Source organism: Vitis vinifera, chromosome 12 (genome assembly GCF_030704535.1).
Source record: "Vitis vinifera cultivar Pinot Noir 40024 chromosome 12, ASM3070453v1".
NCBI lineage: Eukaryota > Viridiplantae > Streptophyta > Magnoliopsida > Vitales > Vitaceae > Vitis > Vitis vinifera.
This window is the reverse complement of record NC_081816.1, coordinates 3,401,671-3,421,770: the sequence shown is the minus strand read 5'-3', so window position 1 is coordinate 3,421,770 and position 20,100 is coordinate 3,401,671. Positions and strand designations below refer to the sequence as shown.

General features: G+C 43.0%; 2 protein-coding genes across 2 annotated transcripts; both read left to right on the top strand.

Annotated features, from left to right (window-relative positions):
* The first annotated feature begins 155 nt into the window (after positions 1-155).
* On the top strand, positions 156-4,273 carry LOC132254783 (uncharacterized). Its single transcript, XM_059741296.1, has 5 exons — positions 156-1,231; positions 1,360-1,445; positions 1,680-2,264; positions 2,389-3,521; positions 3,622-4,273. The coding sequence occupies exons 3-5, from the start codon at positions 1,706-1,708 to the stop codon at positions 4,156-4,158; spliced, it is 2,229 nt and encodes a 742-aa protein (XP_059597279.1). The 5' UTR covers positions 156-1,231; positions 1,360-1,445; positions 1,680-1,705; the 3' UTR covers positions 4,159-4,273.
* A 7,050-nt stretch (positions 4,274-11,323) lies between these two features.
* On the top strand, positions 11,324-13,528 carry LOC109123518 (LOB domain-containing protein 2-like). The gene is made up of 3 exons (XM_019223465.2): positions 11,324-11,507; positions 11,669-12,264; positions 13,319-13,528. Exons 2-3 carry the CDS (start codon positions 11,670-11,672, stop codon positions 13,378-13,380), a joined length of 657 nt encoding a protein of 218 aa, XP_019079010.1. The 5' UTR covers positions 11,324-11,507; position 11,669; the 3' UTR covers positions 13,381-13,528.
* Positions 13,529-20,100: the final 6,572 nt, after the last annotated feature.

Below are 20,100 nucleotides of genomic sequence, written 5' to 3'. Positions count from 1 at the left end.
ATCTATCCTCCATGCAAAAATAAAAAGAAAAGTATTTTGATAGATTTTCAAATTCCTTTTGAGCACCCACATATGTTGGATTTAAAAATAAAAATAATTATATCTACTCATATATTTAATTTATAATATATAAAAATTTAGAATACCGATAGTGTTGTCGCCTCGCGTGTCCGATGGTCCACGTTGCTGCTATATGGATGGACACGTGATTCTCAACACACAAGGGGTTCTTGATTCAGTGGTTGCACCTGCAAAAGGCATCCGGACAGAGTGTCCGGACGCACCCTCCGATGGTTTTATTAGCCATGGTGAGAAAGAGATATATCAATCAGTTGGCTTTTTTCTAGGTATCAAGAGGTTACCAGGAGATCCCCTTTCTTCTTCGTGCGAAGGTATATATATCCAGCTTCAGGGGTACTGTTCCTCTCATTAATGGGGAGGAGATCTTTTCTGTTGTGATGATGACAATAGGTGTTAGTAGGAGCAATATCATCCTATGAATGGCTGTCAGAGACTATGGTAGGTGATGCGGCCGTCAGAGATCGTGGGAAGCGATTATGCAGAATGATCGTGGGAAGTGACTTGCTGTCACTTCCTCTTGTCTTCTCATTCTGCAGGTGATGGGATGTGGACCATGGCTGCTTGTTGTGGTTGCGTGTAAGACTCGCTTTACTTTAATTGACCATCCAGAAGATTTATATCCGGATGGCTCATGCTGACTATCCGGATGTGTTGTGGAGACTATCCGGATGTGTACGCTCTGCCAGCGTCGTTTGCTCTTCCTTGGATAGGAGAAGATGAAACGTCGTTTGCCTTTCCTTGAGGCGGTCCGGATAGGATGTCTATACCATGCATATCCTTAGGGGAATCCGGATAATGATGGTCCGGCTGATAGGGGAATCCGGATAATGATGGTCCGGCTGATAACACGTGCCACGCGTCACTATGAGCCGCGTGCCACGTGTTTCCCAAGGGGAGGGGTCCCTACATTGCCCCCCTTTTTAACTTGCCTATTTTGCCCAAAAAATGGGCGGGTTAAAAATAACTGGCTTTTGAAAACTGAAGAAGTCTCTTCGTCTGACTGGGCCACGTGGCGAGTGGGGGTGCGGAAGCCAAAAAGGCATTTTTTATGACGAGCCGCCGACCCTGCGTATCCCCAGACAATATGTCGTTTCAATGATAACATGGCTGTTGGTTTGGCTTTCCGAGGGGCTGTCCTGCTATAAATAGGGTACTGTACCTCTTTTTGTATTTTTTCCTACTGCATTCTCTTGAGAGTCTTTCTTCTTACTGCTTTTTCTACGCCCTTTGCTTTTCTGAGAAAAGAAAAAAAAGACTCCGAAAGCTCTTTTGTACTAGTGCTTTTGTATCGCAACTTTGTTGGTTTGCTGCTGGTGATTTCGTATCAAGGCGGTACCCGTTCTTCTTCTTCGGTGCTGTATTTGGTACGTATCTCTTTGCTACTGCCGTTCCTTTGGTTGCGTTTGCTGGTTCTTTATACTTGCTTTCTGGCTTGCTTGGGCATTGTTTTGGACGAGTCGTTCGCAATTGTTGTTGAATGTTGGTACTTTGTTGTTGTTTGGAGGGGTTTTTGAGGGGTTTTTCTGACGGCTTTGAGTTAGGGTTTGTGTATTTTCTGATTGCTTGGTCTGAACCATTTGCATTGTTTTTGCGTGTAGATTTTGCTTTGGCTTTGTGGTAAGAAATGGCTCCAAAAAAGATTGTTTCGTCTGTCCGGGTCAGCGAGGCTAGCGAAAAGGCGATAGACAAATTAAATGCGAAGGAGTTCCGGGAGCGATTCCTGATCCCCCATGACGTATTGATAGACCTGGTGAACGAGGAGGCGGCTATGCCTACTGAGAAAGGTGGAAAAAACGCTATCCTCTTCACAAAGGAACAATTCAACGCGGGGCTCCGGTTCCCTCTGCCGGCGTTGTTCAAGGAATTCCTCCACTTCTCTCAAATTCCCCCCATCTTTATTCACCCCAACCTTGTCCGGGTGCTGATGGGATGCAGCATCATCAACATGCTGTACAGCCTCGACCTGACGCTACTGGAAGTGTTCTTTGTCTATTCCCTGAAGAAAGCAAAGAATGATATCTTCAGTGTGTCCGCTCACCTGCCCTCCCTTCAAATGGTGACAGAACTGCCAGATTCGACAAAGGGAGGGGCGAAGGGGCTGGTGGCAGTCTGGGGTGGATGGGCGGGGCTATCGCAGCATCCGTCGAGGCCTTTTTCTCCGAATTATACCCTAAAAGTTCCGGGTAATCTTGTTTTGCGATTTTTTTTTTTTTTTTTTTTTTTTTTTTTTTTTTTTTAGATTTTGCTTTGCTGATTTTTTCTGATCTTTCCGGGCGGAATTCTCACCTTTTGTTGCTGACAATGCAGGTTTGGAATTGAGGGGCCACCTTGTGGATTGGGTGGAAAAGGCATCCTTTGCCTGTGTCTGCAAATTATTTGAAATAGATCCCAAGGAGAGGGCCTACAAAACATTGCTCTCGGCGCGGAATTTGACAGAGGTCGTCCGGGAGCCCCAGGAATATGTTATCAACATCCTTCCTAGGAAATTGGCAAAGGATGAGATAGTGCCTGGGGAGCATTATACAGTGAAAGAGCTCCCCCTCTATCAGGAAGCTAAAGAAGCTGACGCTGAAAGGCGGCGAAAGCTCCTGGAGGATAGAGATCAGAAAAAGACTGAAGGCACTATCCGGAAGGCTCCCGGGCAGAAGCGGGGTCCGGACTCCCCTCCGAAGAAAACTTCAGGAAAAAGGGGGAAGCTGGTGAAGAAGCATGGGAAGGATGCGAAGGAACCCACTCCTCCCAAGGAGTTTCCTCCTCCACAAACTACCTATGAGGGGGAAGTAATGATAGAGGAGCCAGTAAATGCTGCTCCGCATTCTATCTCAAGCGGCCCCGGGCGCATGTCGGGGTTGAATCACTCAGGTCCCTCCTTAATCGCGGCTGCGCGTCTAGCCAACGTGGCTGAGGAAGCTGCATCTATCAACCATCCGGGCAACCTCAATCCGGATGCAGCTGAAACGGCCCCGTTGGAGGAAGCGGGGGCAGAAAGCCAAAGTCAGCCTTCCGACGACCCGGATCGCCTGGCTATAGTCCTGGTGAAAGAGCCTCCCCTCAAGAAGCCGCGTTTGACGCGCGATCTACAGTCCGGACTCTTTGAGCGGCTTCAAGAGCGGCAGCAAGAGATTGAAATTAGTTGCGCTTCTGCCCATGACGCTCATCCGGATGGAGGCGAGGTGGAGATGGCTACTGAGACCTCAGCCGTTCCGGCAATAATTCCGGCTGAGGATGCATCCGGACCTATGTGCCCGGACGAAAATATGGGGGCTCCGATTCCGGGACACGAGCTACCCTCTCCTTCCTCATCCGAGGAGCAATCTGCTGATGATGCCGCTCCCGCTAGCCCTTTCAGCTACGCGGAGTTGGAAGCTAAGTTAAAGCAGATTACTCCTGACTGGAAAGCCATCAAGCCCTCTGCTAAGATGTTTGATATGATAGAAACGGTACGCCGTTGTCTTGTGTTTTTGCTTTTTGACTTTTTGTTGCACTGATGTGTTTGTTGTAGTATGATTTATGTTTTTGCTTTTCTTGTTTGTGTGTTAGCTGGTGAGGGGCCTCCGCAGCATGTCTCAACAACACGCTCTTTTTACTCAGCTGCTGCAGACCGCAGACTATATGAGGACCTTCTCCTCTCGGCACCAAGAGATTGAAAATCAACTGCGTCTGAGAATGGAGGAGGCTGAGGCCAGTCTATCCACCATGCGAGAGGAAAATGAAGCCCTCCGGGTGGAGTTGGCTGAGGCAAAGGGTCAAGAAGAATCAACTGCGGGCCGCCTTCATGAGGCGGAGGGTGAGGCAGCCCGGCTAAGGGATGAATTGAGTCGACTCCGGACAGAAGTTTTGAATGAAAAGAAACAGAAGGAAGACTTGCAGCTGCGTCTGGATGTGCAAAAAGAGGAACTTGAACGGGAGTTTGCTGTGGAAAGGGAGGAACTTGCAGCGGATTACCAGAGACAAGTGGATGATACATTTATCTTTGGGTATCGCTGCTGCATGAAGAAGAACGGTATAAAGCGAGATACCCCTTCAATTCCTCCAAGTGAAGAAAAGAAGCTCCATGAGAAACCTGCTCCCCGATAGTTTATATCTTCTTGCAATTTTTCTGCTGTAATTTTTCCTTCTGTATATTTTTGTGGTCCGGATGTCTCTTTGTAATTTACATTTACTCATATCAATAAAACTTACTTCTTTCTCATTTGCACTTGTGTACACTTTCTACTGATAATACTGCTTTAAATTAAACACATTCCATGGTCTGAGTAACGGAGTGCCATCTAGCTTTTGTAAATGATAGGCTCCATTTTCATTTGCCTTAGACACTATGTAGGGTCCCTCCCAATTGGCTTGGAATTTTCCTGCGCCTACTTCAGCAGTATTCTCAAAAACTTTTCTAAGTACTAGCGTACCATTTTTGAAGTTTCTGGGCCTGACTTTTCGATTGTAATGCGCTGATGCTCTTTGTTGATAATCTGCCATCCGGATGGATGCGCTTTCTCTGACTTCGTCTGCCCAGTCCAAATTTCTTCCTAGTTCCGTGTCGGCATCTTTTTGCTTTGCTGCATCAGTCCGGATAGTAGGAAGACCTATTTCAGTGGGAATGACTGCATCCATTCCATATGTGAGGGCAAAAGGAGTATTTCCTGTTGGTCGTCCGGGTGTGGTCCGATAGGCCCACAGGACGCCGGGTAGTTCCTCCACCCACTTCCCTTTGGCTCGCTCCAGCCTTTTCTTCAAGGCATTGACTAGAGTTTTGTTTGTGGCTTCCGCCTGGCCATTGCTTTGAGGATAACGTGGCGTGGAGTATGAATTCTGGATATTCAATTCCGAACAGAAATTCCTGAATGCAATGCTGTCAAATTGTGGACCGTTGTCAGCTATGATGATTTGGGGAATCCCATAACGGCAAACAATGTTCTTCCATACGAACTTGGTAACATCTTTATCTTTGATGCTTGCATATGCTTCAGCTTCTACCCATTTACTGAAGTAATCAGTGGCGACAAGAAGGAATTTCTTTTGGGCGGGTGCTGCTGGGAGGGGTCCCACTATGTCCATGCCCCACTGCGCGAAAGGCCATGGGCTTGAGACCGATTTTAATGCGATTGATGGTATATGTGGAATGGGAGCGTATCTTTGACATTTATCACATTTTTGGACATATGCTGCCGCGTCTTTCTTCATTGTTGGCCAATAGTATCCTTGTGAATGAGCTCTATGTGCTAGGGATCGTCCTCCCGTATGATTTCCGCATACTCCTTCATGTAACTCAGCTAACACATACTGGGCCTCTGAATGCCCAAGACAGCGAAGATAAGGCCCTGTGAAGGATCGCTTGTACAGGTGCCCCCCAATCAGGGTGAAACGGGCAGCTTGCACCCGGATTTTGTGCCCTCGTTTAGGATCTTCGGGTAAAGTTCCTGTCCGGAGATATTCTGCAATATCATGCGTCCACTCTTGATCATCCGCTTGGTTTGCTTCAATGGAGTTGCAAGTGGAATTTTCTGCGACAGAGGGATTGGCTTGTACATGGATAGGCAATAGAATGGCTTCTCTGATGGGGAGGGAAGCAGCTATACCGGCCAAGGCGTCAGCGCGCCCGTTGTCAGCTCGCTTAATTTTTTCAATTGTCCACTCGGTGAATTGCTGTAAGGTGCTTCTTACTTTGGCCAAGTATCGCGCCATGCGTGAGTCCTTAGCCTCATATTCTTTCTGGACATGCCTTACCACTAGTTGCGAGTCGCTGTAGATTCGGAGTTTGGAGACGGATAGCGCAAGAGCGAGGTCCAATCCGGACAGGATGGCCTCGTATTCTGCTTCATTGTTAGACGCGGAGAATCCCAGCCGGATGGCCTGCTCCAGATGTTCCCCAGTTGGGGACTGCAATAAGAGCCCAACTCCAGAGCCTGATGAGCGTGAGGCTCCGTCAACTCGTAGAGTCCACCACTCCTGTTCACCTGATTCGTGGTGCTGGTCGGGTCTTCGTGAATATTCGAGCACGAAGTCGGCCATTACTTGGCCTTTTTTGGATAATCTGGGTTGGAATTCGATTCCAAATTCGCTCAATTCGATGGCCCACTGTAGCATTCGCCCAGTTAAATCTGGCTTGTGTAGAATGCTACGAAGGGGCTGGTCGGTCAGTACAATCACTGGGTGAGCTTGAAAATAGGGGCGGAGCTTTTGAGCAGCACTTCGAAGAGCTAAGGCTGTTAGCTCCATTTTTGAATACCTGGTTTCTACATCTGCCAAAGCTCTGCTGACATAGTAGACAGGTTTCTGCTCCTTTGGCGAAGGGCAGCGGAATAGAACGGCGCTGATTGCCCATTCTGAGACAGCTAAATACATATATAGCTTCTCCTTTGGCATGGGGCTGCTCAAGATGGGCGGATGCATAAGACAGTGTTTAATTCTTTCCAACGCGTTTTGGCAATTGTCCGTCCATCCCTGCGTTCCAGCTTTTCGTATCGCTAAGAAGAAGGGTCGCAACTCGTCAGTGAAGCGGGCTATAAAACGTCCTAACGCAACGAGCTTGCCTGTGAGGCGTTGTAACTCCTTTTTGTTCCTGGGAGGAGGTGTCTCCATGACTGCTTTGACTTGATCCGGGCTGACTTCTATGCCTCTTTGGCTGACCATAAATCCCAGAAATTTGCCAGCACTCACGCCAAAGGCACATTTGGAAGGATTTAGCTTCATGTCATACTTTCGCAAGAGGTAAAATACTTCTTGTAAATGGAGGATATGCTGCTCTCGAGTTTTGCTTTTAACCACGATATCGTCAATGTATACCTCGACCGAGCGGCCTATCAGAGGTTTGAAGATTTTAGTCATCAATCTTTGATACGTGGCGCCAGCGTTTTTGAGTCCGAATGGCATGACTTTGTAGCAATAGAGGCCGTGTGGCGTTATGAATGCTGTTTTTTCTTCGTCATCCGGAGACATGGGAATTTGGTGATAGCCGGAGAAGGCATCCAAGAAAGAGAGCATCCCTTGCCCGGAAGTGGAATCCACAATTTGATCTATCCGCGGTAAGGGAAAACTGTCCTTTGGACATGCATTATTGAGATTGGTGTAATCAACACAGATTCGCCATTTGCCCTCTTTCTTTGGTACCACTACTACATTTGCCAACCAATCCGGATAATATACCTCTCTGATGAATCCGGCTTCCAACAATTTGTTAATTTCTTCTTGGATAACTCTTTGTCTATCCGGGTGAAATCGTCTAATCTTCTGTCGAATGGGTCTGGCTGCTGGAAAGACGTTAAGCTTGTGAGAGGCGATAGAGGGATGAATTCCCTTCATATCCGAATGTGTCCATGCGAAGATGTCATGGTTACTTCGAAGGATATTCTGTATGCTCTGGGTTTCTTCTTGTGTCATGAGGGAACTGATGTTTGTGAGGTGATCATTCTCTTCTGAGATTTGGATTGTTTGTAAGGGATCTGCTACCGGGGGATCCTTGTCCACCGGACCCAATAATTGCTATTGGTCGCGCGCAATGCTAGGTTCAGGGGGAGATGCATCTTCCTGGTTAGCGACTGCTTCACGTGCTATTTGGTAGCACTGGCGAGCGGCTAACTGGCTGCCATACAAGTCAGTTTGCCCTTCATTGGTGAGGAAACTCACCATTTGATGATATGTGGAGGGGATGGCTTTCATGTAGTGAAGCCATGTGCGTCCCAAGATGATATTGAAGGGTGACAATTCTTGCACCACCGAGAATTGCACGTTGAGAGTGACTGGTCCAGCTCGAACCGGCAGTATAATGTCTCCTAAGGATGTTGTTGATGATCCGTTGAATCCAGATAAGATTCGTCCGGGGTTTTCGAGACCTGCGAGACTGTGTCCCATATGGCCAATGACTGATGCTTGTACTAGATCGGCTGAACTGCCTGGATCAACCAAGATACGTCTTACATCAAAATCTCCTATTTCTAGAGAGAGGATGAGGGCGTCGCGATGTGGCTGTAGCGTCCGGGTGGGATCTACTGGTGGGAAAATGATTGTCCCATCTATGGGGCGAGGGCCCTCTCCAGTAAGACCCGGCCGGATGGAATTAATGCGCTCGCGTATTGACGCGGCCCGCAGCAATTTCTGCCTTTTACGCCTGGAATCGTATTCCTCGTCAGACGGGCCCCCATTGATATAGTTTATCACAGCCTTGGGGGCGACTGGGGCCCTCGGGGCCTCAGAGTTATGATGCTGAGATACGTCCCTTCCTCCAGTATCTGAGCGGAGGTACTGTTTTAAATGTCCTGCTTTGATGAGCCTTTCAACTAGATACTGGAGGGATCGACACGTCTCTGTTGTATGACCATGGTCTTTGTGGAAGGCGCATTTCTTGCTGCGGTCTCTTATGGATGGGTCCGTTTCGAGGGGTCTAGGCCACCTGAAGTCGGACAACCCTTGGATCATTGGGAGAAGTTTTTCGTATGATACGGATAGGGGTGTGGCGGGCGGCCTATTCGGACGACTCGGCCCGTCCTGTCTTCGGTCAACTGGTTTTGGACGGTCTGGAGGCTTGGCATGCCTGTCCGCATTATCTCTAGAAGCCCGTCCGGCAACCAAAACTTGTTGAGTGGCTGCACGCACGTCATCTTCGAGCATTGAATATTTGTTAGCACGTCTGAACAAATCGTCCATCGTTGTGGGAGGCTTTTTTGCCAGTGATTCAAAAAATGGAGTGCCCGGACAAATGCTTCTCTTGAAGATTTGTAGGACAGCATCCATGCTGCAAACCTCTATTTGGAGTACGGCTTGGCCAAATCGCTTCACAAATTCCCTCAAGGATTCGTTGTCTCTCATTTTTATGTTCTGGAGGGTGCTGATATTCTGCTTGTGTCGAGCAGAGCACAAGTACTGTCCCACGAATGCTTCAGAGAGGTCCCTGAAATTGTCAATAGAGTTAGGAGGTAGGCGATGAAACCATGAGAGGGCCTGCCCTTGAAGGCTGGCAGGGAATACTTTGCATAATAATGCATCGTTGCCAATATCGAGCGTCATAAGCTGTCGATAGTGCATGATGTGATCGAAGGGATCGTTGGTCCCATCGTATGTGGAAAACTTTGGTACGAGGAATCCTCTTGGGGGCTCGTAATGGGTGATATGAGAGCAAAAGGGCGTGGAGAGCATGTCATCCAGCCTTTTGCTGATGGAGCCAATGGGTGGCTCGTTTGGGAGGTTTCTCCCGGCTGGTCGTTCCGCTAGGTGTGAATGAACGTTCCGCATCGCTAGGGTGACCATGGGGTCACGATGCGGAGGTACGTTCTGCACCATGGGAGCGATCATAGGATCGGGGCGTGGCGCCCGGGTTGTGGCTGCTGGTGGCCTTGATCTCCCAGGCTCTTGTGGGCCTAGTCTTGCGCGCATAGAACTTGACAACTGTGATTTCCTATCACGCTGTCTTTTTGCTGAGAAATGAGTGGAATCTGAGCTTTCCTCACGGGGAGCTCGAGGCATGGGTGTGCGTGGCTCATGGGGCCTTGCGTTGTACGTTCCTGGGATAGCTCCTGTTGACCCAGGATATATTGATTCTGGCTCTGGCTTTGAGTTTGCCACCTGGCCTTTTGAGCGCTGACGACGAGGAGGTCCTGATGTTGAGGCTTGAATGCGTAACACAGCGTTTTCTTCCCTTAACCTCTCCGTCTCCTGGAGGAGAGCTTTTAGCTGTTTTTCGCTTGCCAACTGTCTTTTTTCGATGGCTTGACGCCATTCGTGATTATCTTCTTCCTCTCTACCAGATGATCGACTTTGGGAAGGTGTGGCCATCTTTGCCAGTGACTGAATCAAAATAAAAAGTAAAAGTTTCCCACAGACGGCGCCAATGTTGTCGCCTCGCGTGTCCGATGGTCCACGTTGCTGCTATATGGATGGACACGTGATTCTCAACACACAAGGGGTTCTTGATTCAGTGGTTGCACCTGCAAAAGGCATCCGGACAGAGTGTCCGGACGCACCCTCCGATGGTTTTATTAGCCATGGTGAGAAAGAGATATATCAATCAGTTGGCTTTTTTCTAGGTATCAAGAGGTTACCAGGAGATCCCCTTTCTTCTTCGTGCGAAGGTATATATATCCAGCTTCAGGGGTACTGTTCCTCTCATTAATGGGGAGGAGATCTTTTCTGTTGTGATGATGACAATAGGTGTTAGTAGGAGCAATATCATCCTATGAATGGCTGTCAGAGACTATGGTAGGTGATGCGGCCGTCAGAGATCGTGGGAAGCGATTATGCAGAATGATCGTGGGAAGTGACTTGCTGTCACTTCCTCTTGTCTTCTCATTCTGCAGGTGATGGGATGTGGACCATGGCTGCTTGTTGTGGTTGCGTGTAAGACTCGCTTTACTTTAATTGACCATCCAGAAGATTTATATCCGGATGGCTCATGCTGACTATCCGGATGTGTTGTGGAGACTATCCGGATGTGTACGCTCTGCCAGCGTCGTTTGCTCTTCCTTGGATAGGAGAAGATGAAACGTCGTTTGCCTTTCCTTGAGGCGGTCCGGATAGGATGTCTATACCATGCATATCCTTAGGGGAATCCGGATAATGATGGTCCGGCTGATAGGGGAATCCGGATAATGATGGTCCGGCTGATAACACGTGCCACGCGTCACTATGAGCCGCGTGCCACGTGTTTCCCAAGGGGAGGGGTCCCTACAGATAGTAATTTTAGAAAATAGTTTTTCTCTTTTTAATAATAAAATTTTTTATTTTACAAATATTAGAAATGGTAGAAACGCATAGTAAAATTACACTGTAGCCTTGTTTTTATTTTATATGTATATTTTCATGATTAAGAATTATTTGGAAATAGATAATGCCAAAAAATAACTTAGGAAATAATGGGAAAAAAGGAGTTCAATTTTTCCATCTCGTCACGTGGCAGGTCCTGCAAGTGGGTCCCATTACGTTTCAAGCATGATCCACTAAAATCAAAAACAGCATAAACCCAATTGGATCATGCTCATGGCTTCGTAGCCAATGGTGGTGGCTTGCCACATATGCACTGACACAAACTAAACTAAATTTCCCTTTGTAATTCTACAAACATGAAAAACCCTAACCCACATCCCGTGCAGCGCGTGATTATAACCGACCAATCAGAAGCCTCCACGAGTCCGAGGGCGCGTGGAAGGCACATCACGTAAGATTATAATAGTGTTTCCATAGTAGACTAGATTATGTGATATTAAAGCCCAATCCGGTGGCAGTGGTTATGACTTGGATGTCTTATTCTTCCTGTGAGCAACCTAAACCCTAATCAACCCCACTGAAAGATCCATTGTTTTTTGACAGTGGCCATCTTTTCATGGTCTCTATACAAACACTATCTCCATCTCCATCATCTTTCACTTGAAATAACTTGTGTTGTTTATATACTCACAATTCATTCTCTTTCCATTCTTATCAAACTACTATACATATACAAGGTATGTCTGTTACTTGGAATACTTCTTTTGTTTCCGTTTCCTAAAATGCTTTAATTCTTGTTAATTTTTGTGAATCTTTCTATGCAATATCTTGCTTTCAAAAATAAAACAATTTCGAAAATTTTCGTGGGGGTTCTGGTTTAGTTTATTTGATATTGTAGAATGCAGAGGGGCAATGGCAGTCCAGCAGCATGCGCAGCATGCAAGCATCAGAGGAAGAGGTGCGACGAAAACTGCGCCTTGTCTCCCTACTTCCCTGCCAGTAAAACCCGAGAATTCCAGGCGGTGCACAAGGTGTACGGGATGAGTAATGTTATAAAAATACTAAGGAGTATTGAGAGCGAAGACGAGCGGAGGAGGGCGGCTGATTCGCTTGTGTGGGAAGCGTTTTGCAGGCAAAGGAATCCTGTGTTGGGTTCGTATGGGGAGTTTAAGAAGGTGGTAGAAGAGCTTAAGTTTTACAAAAGCCAAAATCAACAGTTGCAAGAGGCTTACGCAAGGGCATCGGAGTTGATCGGGTGGAACAGATCTAGTAATGGGATGAACACCGCCGCTGCTGGCGCCAGTGGCTGCCGGAATAATGGATTGAATTACGTGAACAATAATCGGAATTCGAAGTTAGATTCGACTACTGCGTATGGTTATCCAAGGCAGGTCCAAATCCAAGAGGAAACAGAAAGAGATGCCGCTTCTGCAGTACTTGTGGTGCCCCAGCAACACTCCACCAATGGCTTCACACAGCAATACTGCTTTCCAGGTATGTTGCCATCCAATTTCCCTGACAAAAAGGTATTATTTTTTCTTCGGAAATCTAATCAATACCTTTCTTAATTTCTTCGCAACCAAAATAAAATCGTGGAAAAGGCAGTTTTTTTTATTTTTTATTTTTTCCTTATTTTTTTTGGGCTGAGAATCTTACATGTAAATTTCTCATATAGAATTCAGATAGAATTCAGAATTGATTGATGTCACATGGGGCATATAAGGAACAATCAAAAGATAGAAAGATAGAGGCGGCTACAAAAATTTCTATTAACATCCACAATTCTAAAATTGCATGGCTTTATCTTTTTATCCATAATTTTTCATCAAGTTTTCTATGATTCAAGAATATCTACTACAATTTCCACAACTTTAATGAGTCAAGTCAGCCACATTAATTGAGAAGAAGCTAGTCAAAATTGTTTCTCATAGGTACAATTATTGGAATGTAGGTTAAATCACATTGATGATTTCAAATCAAAGATAAGTTTGATCTTCTTGTATATGTCGGTAAAATTTAATACTTATTTAATTAATAACTTAAGTTGATTCTAAGTTGAATTGTTATTAAGTTATCATTTTAAAATTTATTATTTATCTTTTACTTTAAGCATTAAGGTTGTTTCGTAAAATTTTAACTAATACTTATCTCATTAATTTTAACTTATATTTATTTTTATTAATTTTAAGCAATCAATTATTTATAAAACATCCATATTTAAAGTCTTGAGAATACATAAAATAACCAAAAAAAAATATCTATTACAAAAAATGAGTTATGGATATGAAATTATAATTTTAAAATATACTGTGATTTTTGTTAAGGCACATAAAAGAAAAGAGTTTGAGATTAAGAATAAGTTAACTATTTTGATTTAATACTTTAACTTTAACTTATAATATTAAATTATTTTATCAAACATATTTAATTGATTGAATGACTTAAATTAAGTTGTTAAGCCATTATGTTAATTTAGCCAACACCCTCTTTAAGTCTTAACTAATGATATATTCAGAAATCTAACGAGGTGTGTTTTAATTTATTGCAGGTGAGTTGAGTTCAGTGAATGGTAGAACAATGGATAGTGTAATATGGGAAGGTGGATCATAGTCCATATGATCCATGAATCACCCTTTTTTTCATTGTTGTTTCATTTTCTAATGTATTGCTAGAGTCTACACTATATATTGTGTCTTCTTATTAGTGAGAAACAAAGAAAAAGGAATATGATATCATGATGGAGCATTTTATATTGCCAGCATTGGAATGAGATTTCCATGGAATTAGGCACATTTGTATAAAGATTATTATTCTAGCATGAATATATTGAAAATTAGAAACATTAATTGGTGGTTTGAATTTTTGGGCAATTTTTTGAAATATAAGAATTATCATACAAAAAATTTAGAAAAAAAAAATGCAATTATATAGTGTTTTGTAAAACTTAATACTCATTACTTATTATTTAAATTGATTTTAAGTTAAATCATACTTAAATTATTAATTTAAAACTTATTATCTAATTCTTATTTTTAAGTATCGGGGTTATTTGATAAAATTAACTTAAAATTTATTCTAAATCATCAAATTAATATATTTATTCTCATAAATTATGATTAGGGTAAAGATGGTCGAATAACAATAGAGGTAGATCGTGGAGGAAATTAAGGTAAATGAGGGTAAAAAGGTAAAATGAAGATGTGAACTTAAGAATAACATCTTTTTTTGAAACATATATATATACTTTTTTAACTTAAAAAGGTAATATATATATATATATATATATGAAAAGCAAAAAGCTATTCTTTAAAACAATTGTCAAATAAGTGTCTTATTTGCAAATCAAAAGTACCTTACATGTTCTAAACTCAGTATAATCTTCCTCATATTCTAAAAATTCATCATTATCAAGGAGAGAAATGATCAAAAAGACTATTCAAGGGGAGAAGGAAAAAGATAGTATGATAATACCTTCATTTATGTTTTCGGATCCCATATTTTCTCTATGAAAGAAACAAAATTTTAAAATAATTTCGACAACAATAAACCATCATACTTAATAGATAGAAGATCTTAGAAGTTGAGAATTAATGTTTAGTACATGAAATCTAGAACAAGATTAGAGCATACAATATGAGAATCCATTGTGGCAATATAGGTTATTTTCAATATAAAAGAAAAGTACATAAATTTAGATTTGGTCAAGCGGGCTTTGAATTCAAGAAATTAAGAAAAACTTTTTTTAGTCCTATTCTCATTTTTTTTAAGCTTTATTTATTATTTTTGAAAAAAAAATAAATGAAGCCTCGAGCCAAAATGAAAATTGAAATTGTAGTCCATGTTTGACCCTCTAAGTTTAAGAATTTAATAAATATAATAATATTTTTTTAATAGAAATTAAAAAAAAAAAACTTAATGAGTGTTTATATATATAGATAAAAAGATGTATATATAACGATAAAATGAAGCACCAAAAGCAATGCCCTCAAAATATACATGGAATATACAAAAGAAACCCAAAGGCTCTAATCGAATAGAAAGGGATAGAAGCAAAAAACATCAACTGCCATTACTTAGAGCCTAACCAATCAAAGAAACTTACAAGAGAAGAAGAACTTAAAACTATAGACACCCTAACCCAAGACCAAAAATTACATACAAAAGAATTTTTCAATCTTTGGAGCGAAAGCTCCTCATTACCAAATGCTAACAAATTCTTTTCCTTCTAGACTGACCAAAATATACATAAGAAAGCCATTTGCCAAGCCTTTTTACGAGCTTTCCCCACAAACGCCCTATGCCACCCAAGAAGAGTTTACTTCACTGAACAAGAGAGAATCCAAGCCACACCAAAGAAGAAGAAAAGAAGATTTCACAGAACTCGAGTCTTTGCACAATGAAGTAAAAGGTGATCCACCGTCTCTACTTCAGAGACGCATAGAAAACATCTATTTGCCAAAGAGTGTCCCCTTCTTTAAAGTTGATTCAAAGTTAAGACTTTACCTCAAAAAGTCTCCCAAGCAAAAAAAACCACTTTAGGAGGCACACTTGCCCTCTAAATACTACCATTAGGGAACAAAAGAGAATATTTAGGCTCCAAAATAGAATAAGGAGACTTGACTGTAAAGGTGTCACACTTCGAATCTATCTAAATCACTCTATCTTCTTCCTCTTTTTGCACCTTAAAGACTTGGATCTTTTGCAAAAAATGGTCCACCAACTCAATTTTCCAATCATTAAACGCCCTTGAGGAAAGAGGGGTCCAACCACCCCCATCTCCATCAGGGTTCCAAACATCCGACACCCAAGCTTTCTTATACAAAAAAATGGAAAATAATGAAGGGAATGACTCATGTAGTGGCTCATCTCCACACCACTTGTCCATCCAGAATCTCACTCTCTACCCATTACTCACTTGGTAGGCCAGCCTACCACACATCCACTCTTTCCTAATTGTTTTCCACAACCCCACACCATACCTCTTACTTACTGCACAAGAGCACAATCCCCCCTTCTCTTCACCATACTTGTGATTGATGACTTGCTTCCCAAAAACCTCTCTTTCATTGGCAAAACGCCAATTCCACTTAGTTAAGAGAGCTATATCCATCAGAGCTATATTTTTCACACCCAAATCACCTTTCTTTTTTTCCAAGCAAACCATGTTCCACCTAACAAGATGCGATTTCTACACAAGAGCTCCACCACCCCTTAGAAAATCCCTTTGAATCTTCTCCAATCTCAACCTCACTTTTCTTGGCAAGTAAAAAAGTGACATGAAATAGATAGACATGTTAGATAAAGTGTTTTGGATTAGAGTGAGCCTTCCTCCTTTTGAAATATAATGTCTCTTCCACATTGTAAGTCTTTTTCGAAAACAGTCTTCAACTCCATTTCACACAGCCGTTGATTTGAAAGTGGCCCCCAAAAGCAAACCCAAATAGTAGGAAGGGAGACCACCCACTTTACACCCCAACTCCAAGGTTAAGTCCGTTATATCATGCACCCTTCCCACCAGGATTAACTCGCTCTTCTCCAGATTGATTCTCAACCCTGAACAAGCCTCAAACCACATGAGAAGCTAGCTAAGATAAGTCATCTGGTCTTAAGACGCCTCACAAAACACCAAAGTATCATCCACAAATAACAAGTGCGAGATTAGAATCCCCTCGCCACTCATACTTTTCACCCTCCAACCAGATAAGTAGTCCCCACTAATAGCCCCCCCCCCCCCCCAATAAACAACTAGACACCTCTATGACTATCACAAGAAAATAAGGGTAGAAAGGGTCTCATTGTCTCAATCTTCTCGAAATTTGGAAAAAACAGAAAAAAAAACCATTTATTAAAACATAAAATTTCACAGTAGAGATGCACCGGTTTACCACTTTTTCCATTTCTCCCCAAAGCCCATCTTTCTAAGCACTGCCATCAAGAACTTCCAATTGACATGATCATATGCCTTCTCTATGTCTGACTTACACAATACACTCCTTTCATTGTTTTTCAACCTTGAGTCAACGACCTTATTTGCAATCAAAACTGCGTCTAAAATATGTCTACCATCCAAAAAGGCATTTGAGGACTCCGTAATCACTTTCCCCATTACTTTTTTAATTCTATTAGCCAACAACTTATAGAGGCTGCCCACAAGGCTAATCGACCTAAAATCTTTCAGATCTTTTGCACCTCCCTTCTTTGGGACTAAAACCAGGAAAATGGCATTCAAAGACTTTACAAATTTGCCCTACTCATGAAAGTCTCTTAAAAAAAACCCATAATCTCTACCTTCACAACATCCCAAAAAAAAAACCAAAAAGCCATGGTGAAGCCATCCAAACCAAGGGCTTTGTCCTTGTCTAGCTCTAAGAGTGCTGCAAACACTTCTTCTTCTGAAAAAAGAATCTCCAGCCCTTCAACCTCACTACTAGCTAGCCTCATAAAAGATAACCCATCAATACAAGGACGTCACCCCCTTTATTCTAAAAACAAGTTATGAAACACCCCCACCACACTATCTTTTAAATCATTCTCCTCGGCATGCCAACAACCATTCACTTTCAGCTTGGACAACCAGTTTCTTCTACTGTGAGCATTCGCCATCCTATGAAAGAATCTGGTGTTATTGTCTCCCTCCTTCAACCACACTTCCCTAGACTTCTGCCTCCAAGAGATTTCTTCCCTCAACACCCAAGTCTTATAAGACTCCCTAACCTCCTTTCTGGCTTCATAATCTTCCAAATTCAAAGCTGATCATTTCTCATTTTCATCCAAATACACAACCTATCTGAGAGTTTCTCTCTTTTTAATCTTAATGAGACCAAACACTTCTTTATTCCAAGTCTTCAAAATATCTTTTAAGGCTTTCAATTTTGCGTCTAAAACAAAACTGGAGGTCCCAGTAAAACTTAAGCTCCCCCACCACGTCTTCATCTGGTCTTTGAATCCTTCTTCCTCCAACCACATATTCTCAAACCTAAAAGGAGAAAGTCATTTCTTCATGCATCTTCCTTCAAGCAAAATGGGAAAGTGATCAGAAACTGGTTTGGGTAATACACCCTGCACAACCCCATTAAACAAACTGTCCCAATTTTCTGTCACTAAAAATCGATCAAGCCTAGAATGGGATTGGTTATTCAACCTGCCCCTCTAAATAAAAGGACTTCACTACAAAAGAAAGTCCCTTAACTCCATATCCTCTACCACTTCTGAAAATCTCATCATTGATGAAAAAAGCCCATCTCCCCTACTATGTTCATCTGGAAATCTGATTATAATGAAATCCTCTCCCACACACCAAGGGTCACTCCATAAACTTCTTATTGACCCAAGCTCCTCCCAAAAGCCTCTCTATTTCTACTACACACCGGACCATACACACCAGTAAACACCCACACAATCCCATCCACACAGTTCTTAAAGCGACACGAAATTGCGTATTCCCATTCTTCCAAATCAACCAACTCAAATACTTTGTTATCCCAAAATACCATAATGCCTCCAACTGCACCCCTTGAATTGATTGCACTCTAGTCTAAATGTCTTCCCACCCTAAGACTACGAACAAACCCCGTAGTCATTTATTTAATTTTGATTTCTTGTAAACAAACCACGACCACTCTTTGAGATTTTATCACTGACTTAATAATATTTCTTTTATCTCTGTCATTTACCTCTTTCACATTCCAGGATAAAATTCTTATCTTCATTTGCACCCCGATACAAAATCCCCTCCAGAAATACCCAAATTGGTATCAACCCTAGTTTTTTTATGGTTTACTGTCCACTCCAACTTCTTGAGTTCCCTACTAGATTTTGAAGACATTAATTTCGTCTTTCTAGACGCCCCATCCTATCTATTTTGGTCAATTCTCCCCTTCATCCTCCTCAAGAAACACAAAATTTCCTTTTCAAACCCTTCCGTCGGCATACCAAGGCACCGACTAAACTTCGGAAGACAACTAGAGTTCCACCCTTCATCCCGTCTCCCATCTTCCAGTTGAAAGTCAGTCATTTCCACTATTGGACTCATATAACCTGATCCAATCGGGACAATCACTAGCTCAATGGCACTAACATTGTCAGTCGAACCCCAAAGAGGTTCTTTCTGACCATTGAGGACCAATAAATCTTCAGTCGGCACTACTTGTAAAGGATCCCAGTCCATCGCCCTTGTTGTTGAGCCTTCCGATCCACTGCAAGCTCCCTCCGACACCAACAAAGCTTCGTCGGGCCCTAAAAAAGGAGTAGAAGAAAAATAACCTCGAAGCCTCAAAGAAAAAAGATAGTGGTTGTGATAAACGAGATACCTAGATGCTTCATCCATTAGTGCCTTGTCGGTGAGTGCCGAATAACCAGGAAGCGACCCCCCGATGTTGAAATCTTCGTCAGTTAGCTCCACCTGCTCAAGCCCCAAAGCTCCCACGACGGACTCAGGAATAGCCCTAGAAGAGAATAGCCGCCCAAAAAGGCACGAATGAGCCTCTTTTAAAATAGGCCCAAAAGGCCCCGTAGATCTCTCAACCAAGCCTGCTCCCATAGGGCTGAAGGGTTTTGAGCCCAAAGCCTAACCCGCTCCACCACTTGAGTCTAACATTTCTCTTTCTTTAAATTGCTTCCAGCCTATTGTCCTAGGCCCAAGCCCACTTAAAGCTAAGTCCAATTTAGAGCCTTTAGCTGGCTTACCTACTACACCAGTTGCACCCCTAATCCTTCTACCACACTCAACCTGCTCTTTTGACCCCTAATTCTGATCACCAATTTGAGTCTCTCACACGCTTTCACCAGCGCGTGCATCACCCACACCTTCATTCCTAACCTCATGCCCAACTCTTTTGTGAAAAATAGACCTCTACATTACCTAAGAAACCCAAGGAGGTGTTTCCCACCACAGACGAACCACCGAGCAAGTATGTCCGACCACCACTTACAATGACCCTGGCATATTCTTCCCAGAGGCTCTCACTAGGATGTGAGCCCAATGTAACTGAGAAAGAAAAGTATTTTCCTCATCAACAACTATAAAACCCCCATAGCTCTCTCCAATTCTCTTGAACACCTCTCTACTCCAAAGGTGAAGAGGAAGTCCTACAACCCTCACCCATACTTCCTTGACATGACTCTCATTCCAAAAACACCTCACTTTAAGTCCCCATCTTTGTAAGAGGAACTCTCTTTAAATCGTTTGCTGCCCCTTAAAAGCACACAATCAACTTCACATTTATTTTCAAACTCAAATAGCACAAGGGCCCTACCCAACCTGGATATTTTTAAACCTCCCCTTAGAATCCAACTTGCAAGCGCCCATCCCTTCAAGGATGATAGAGGAGG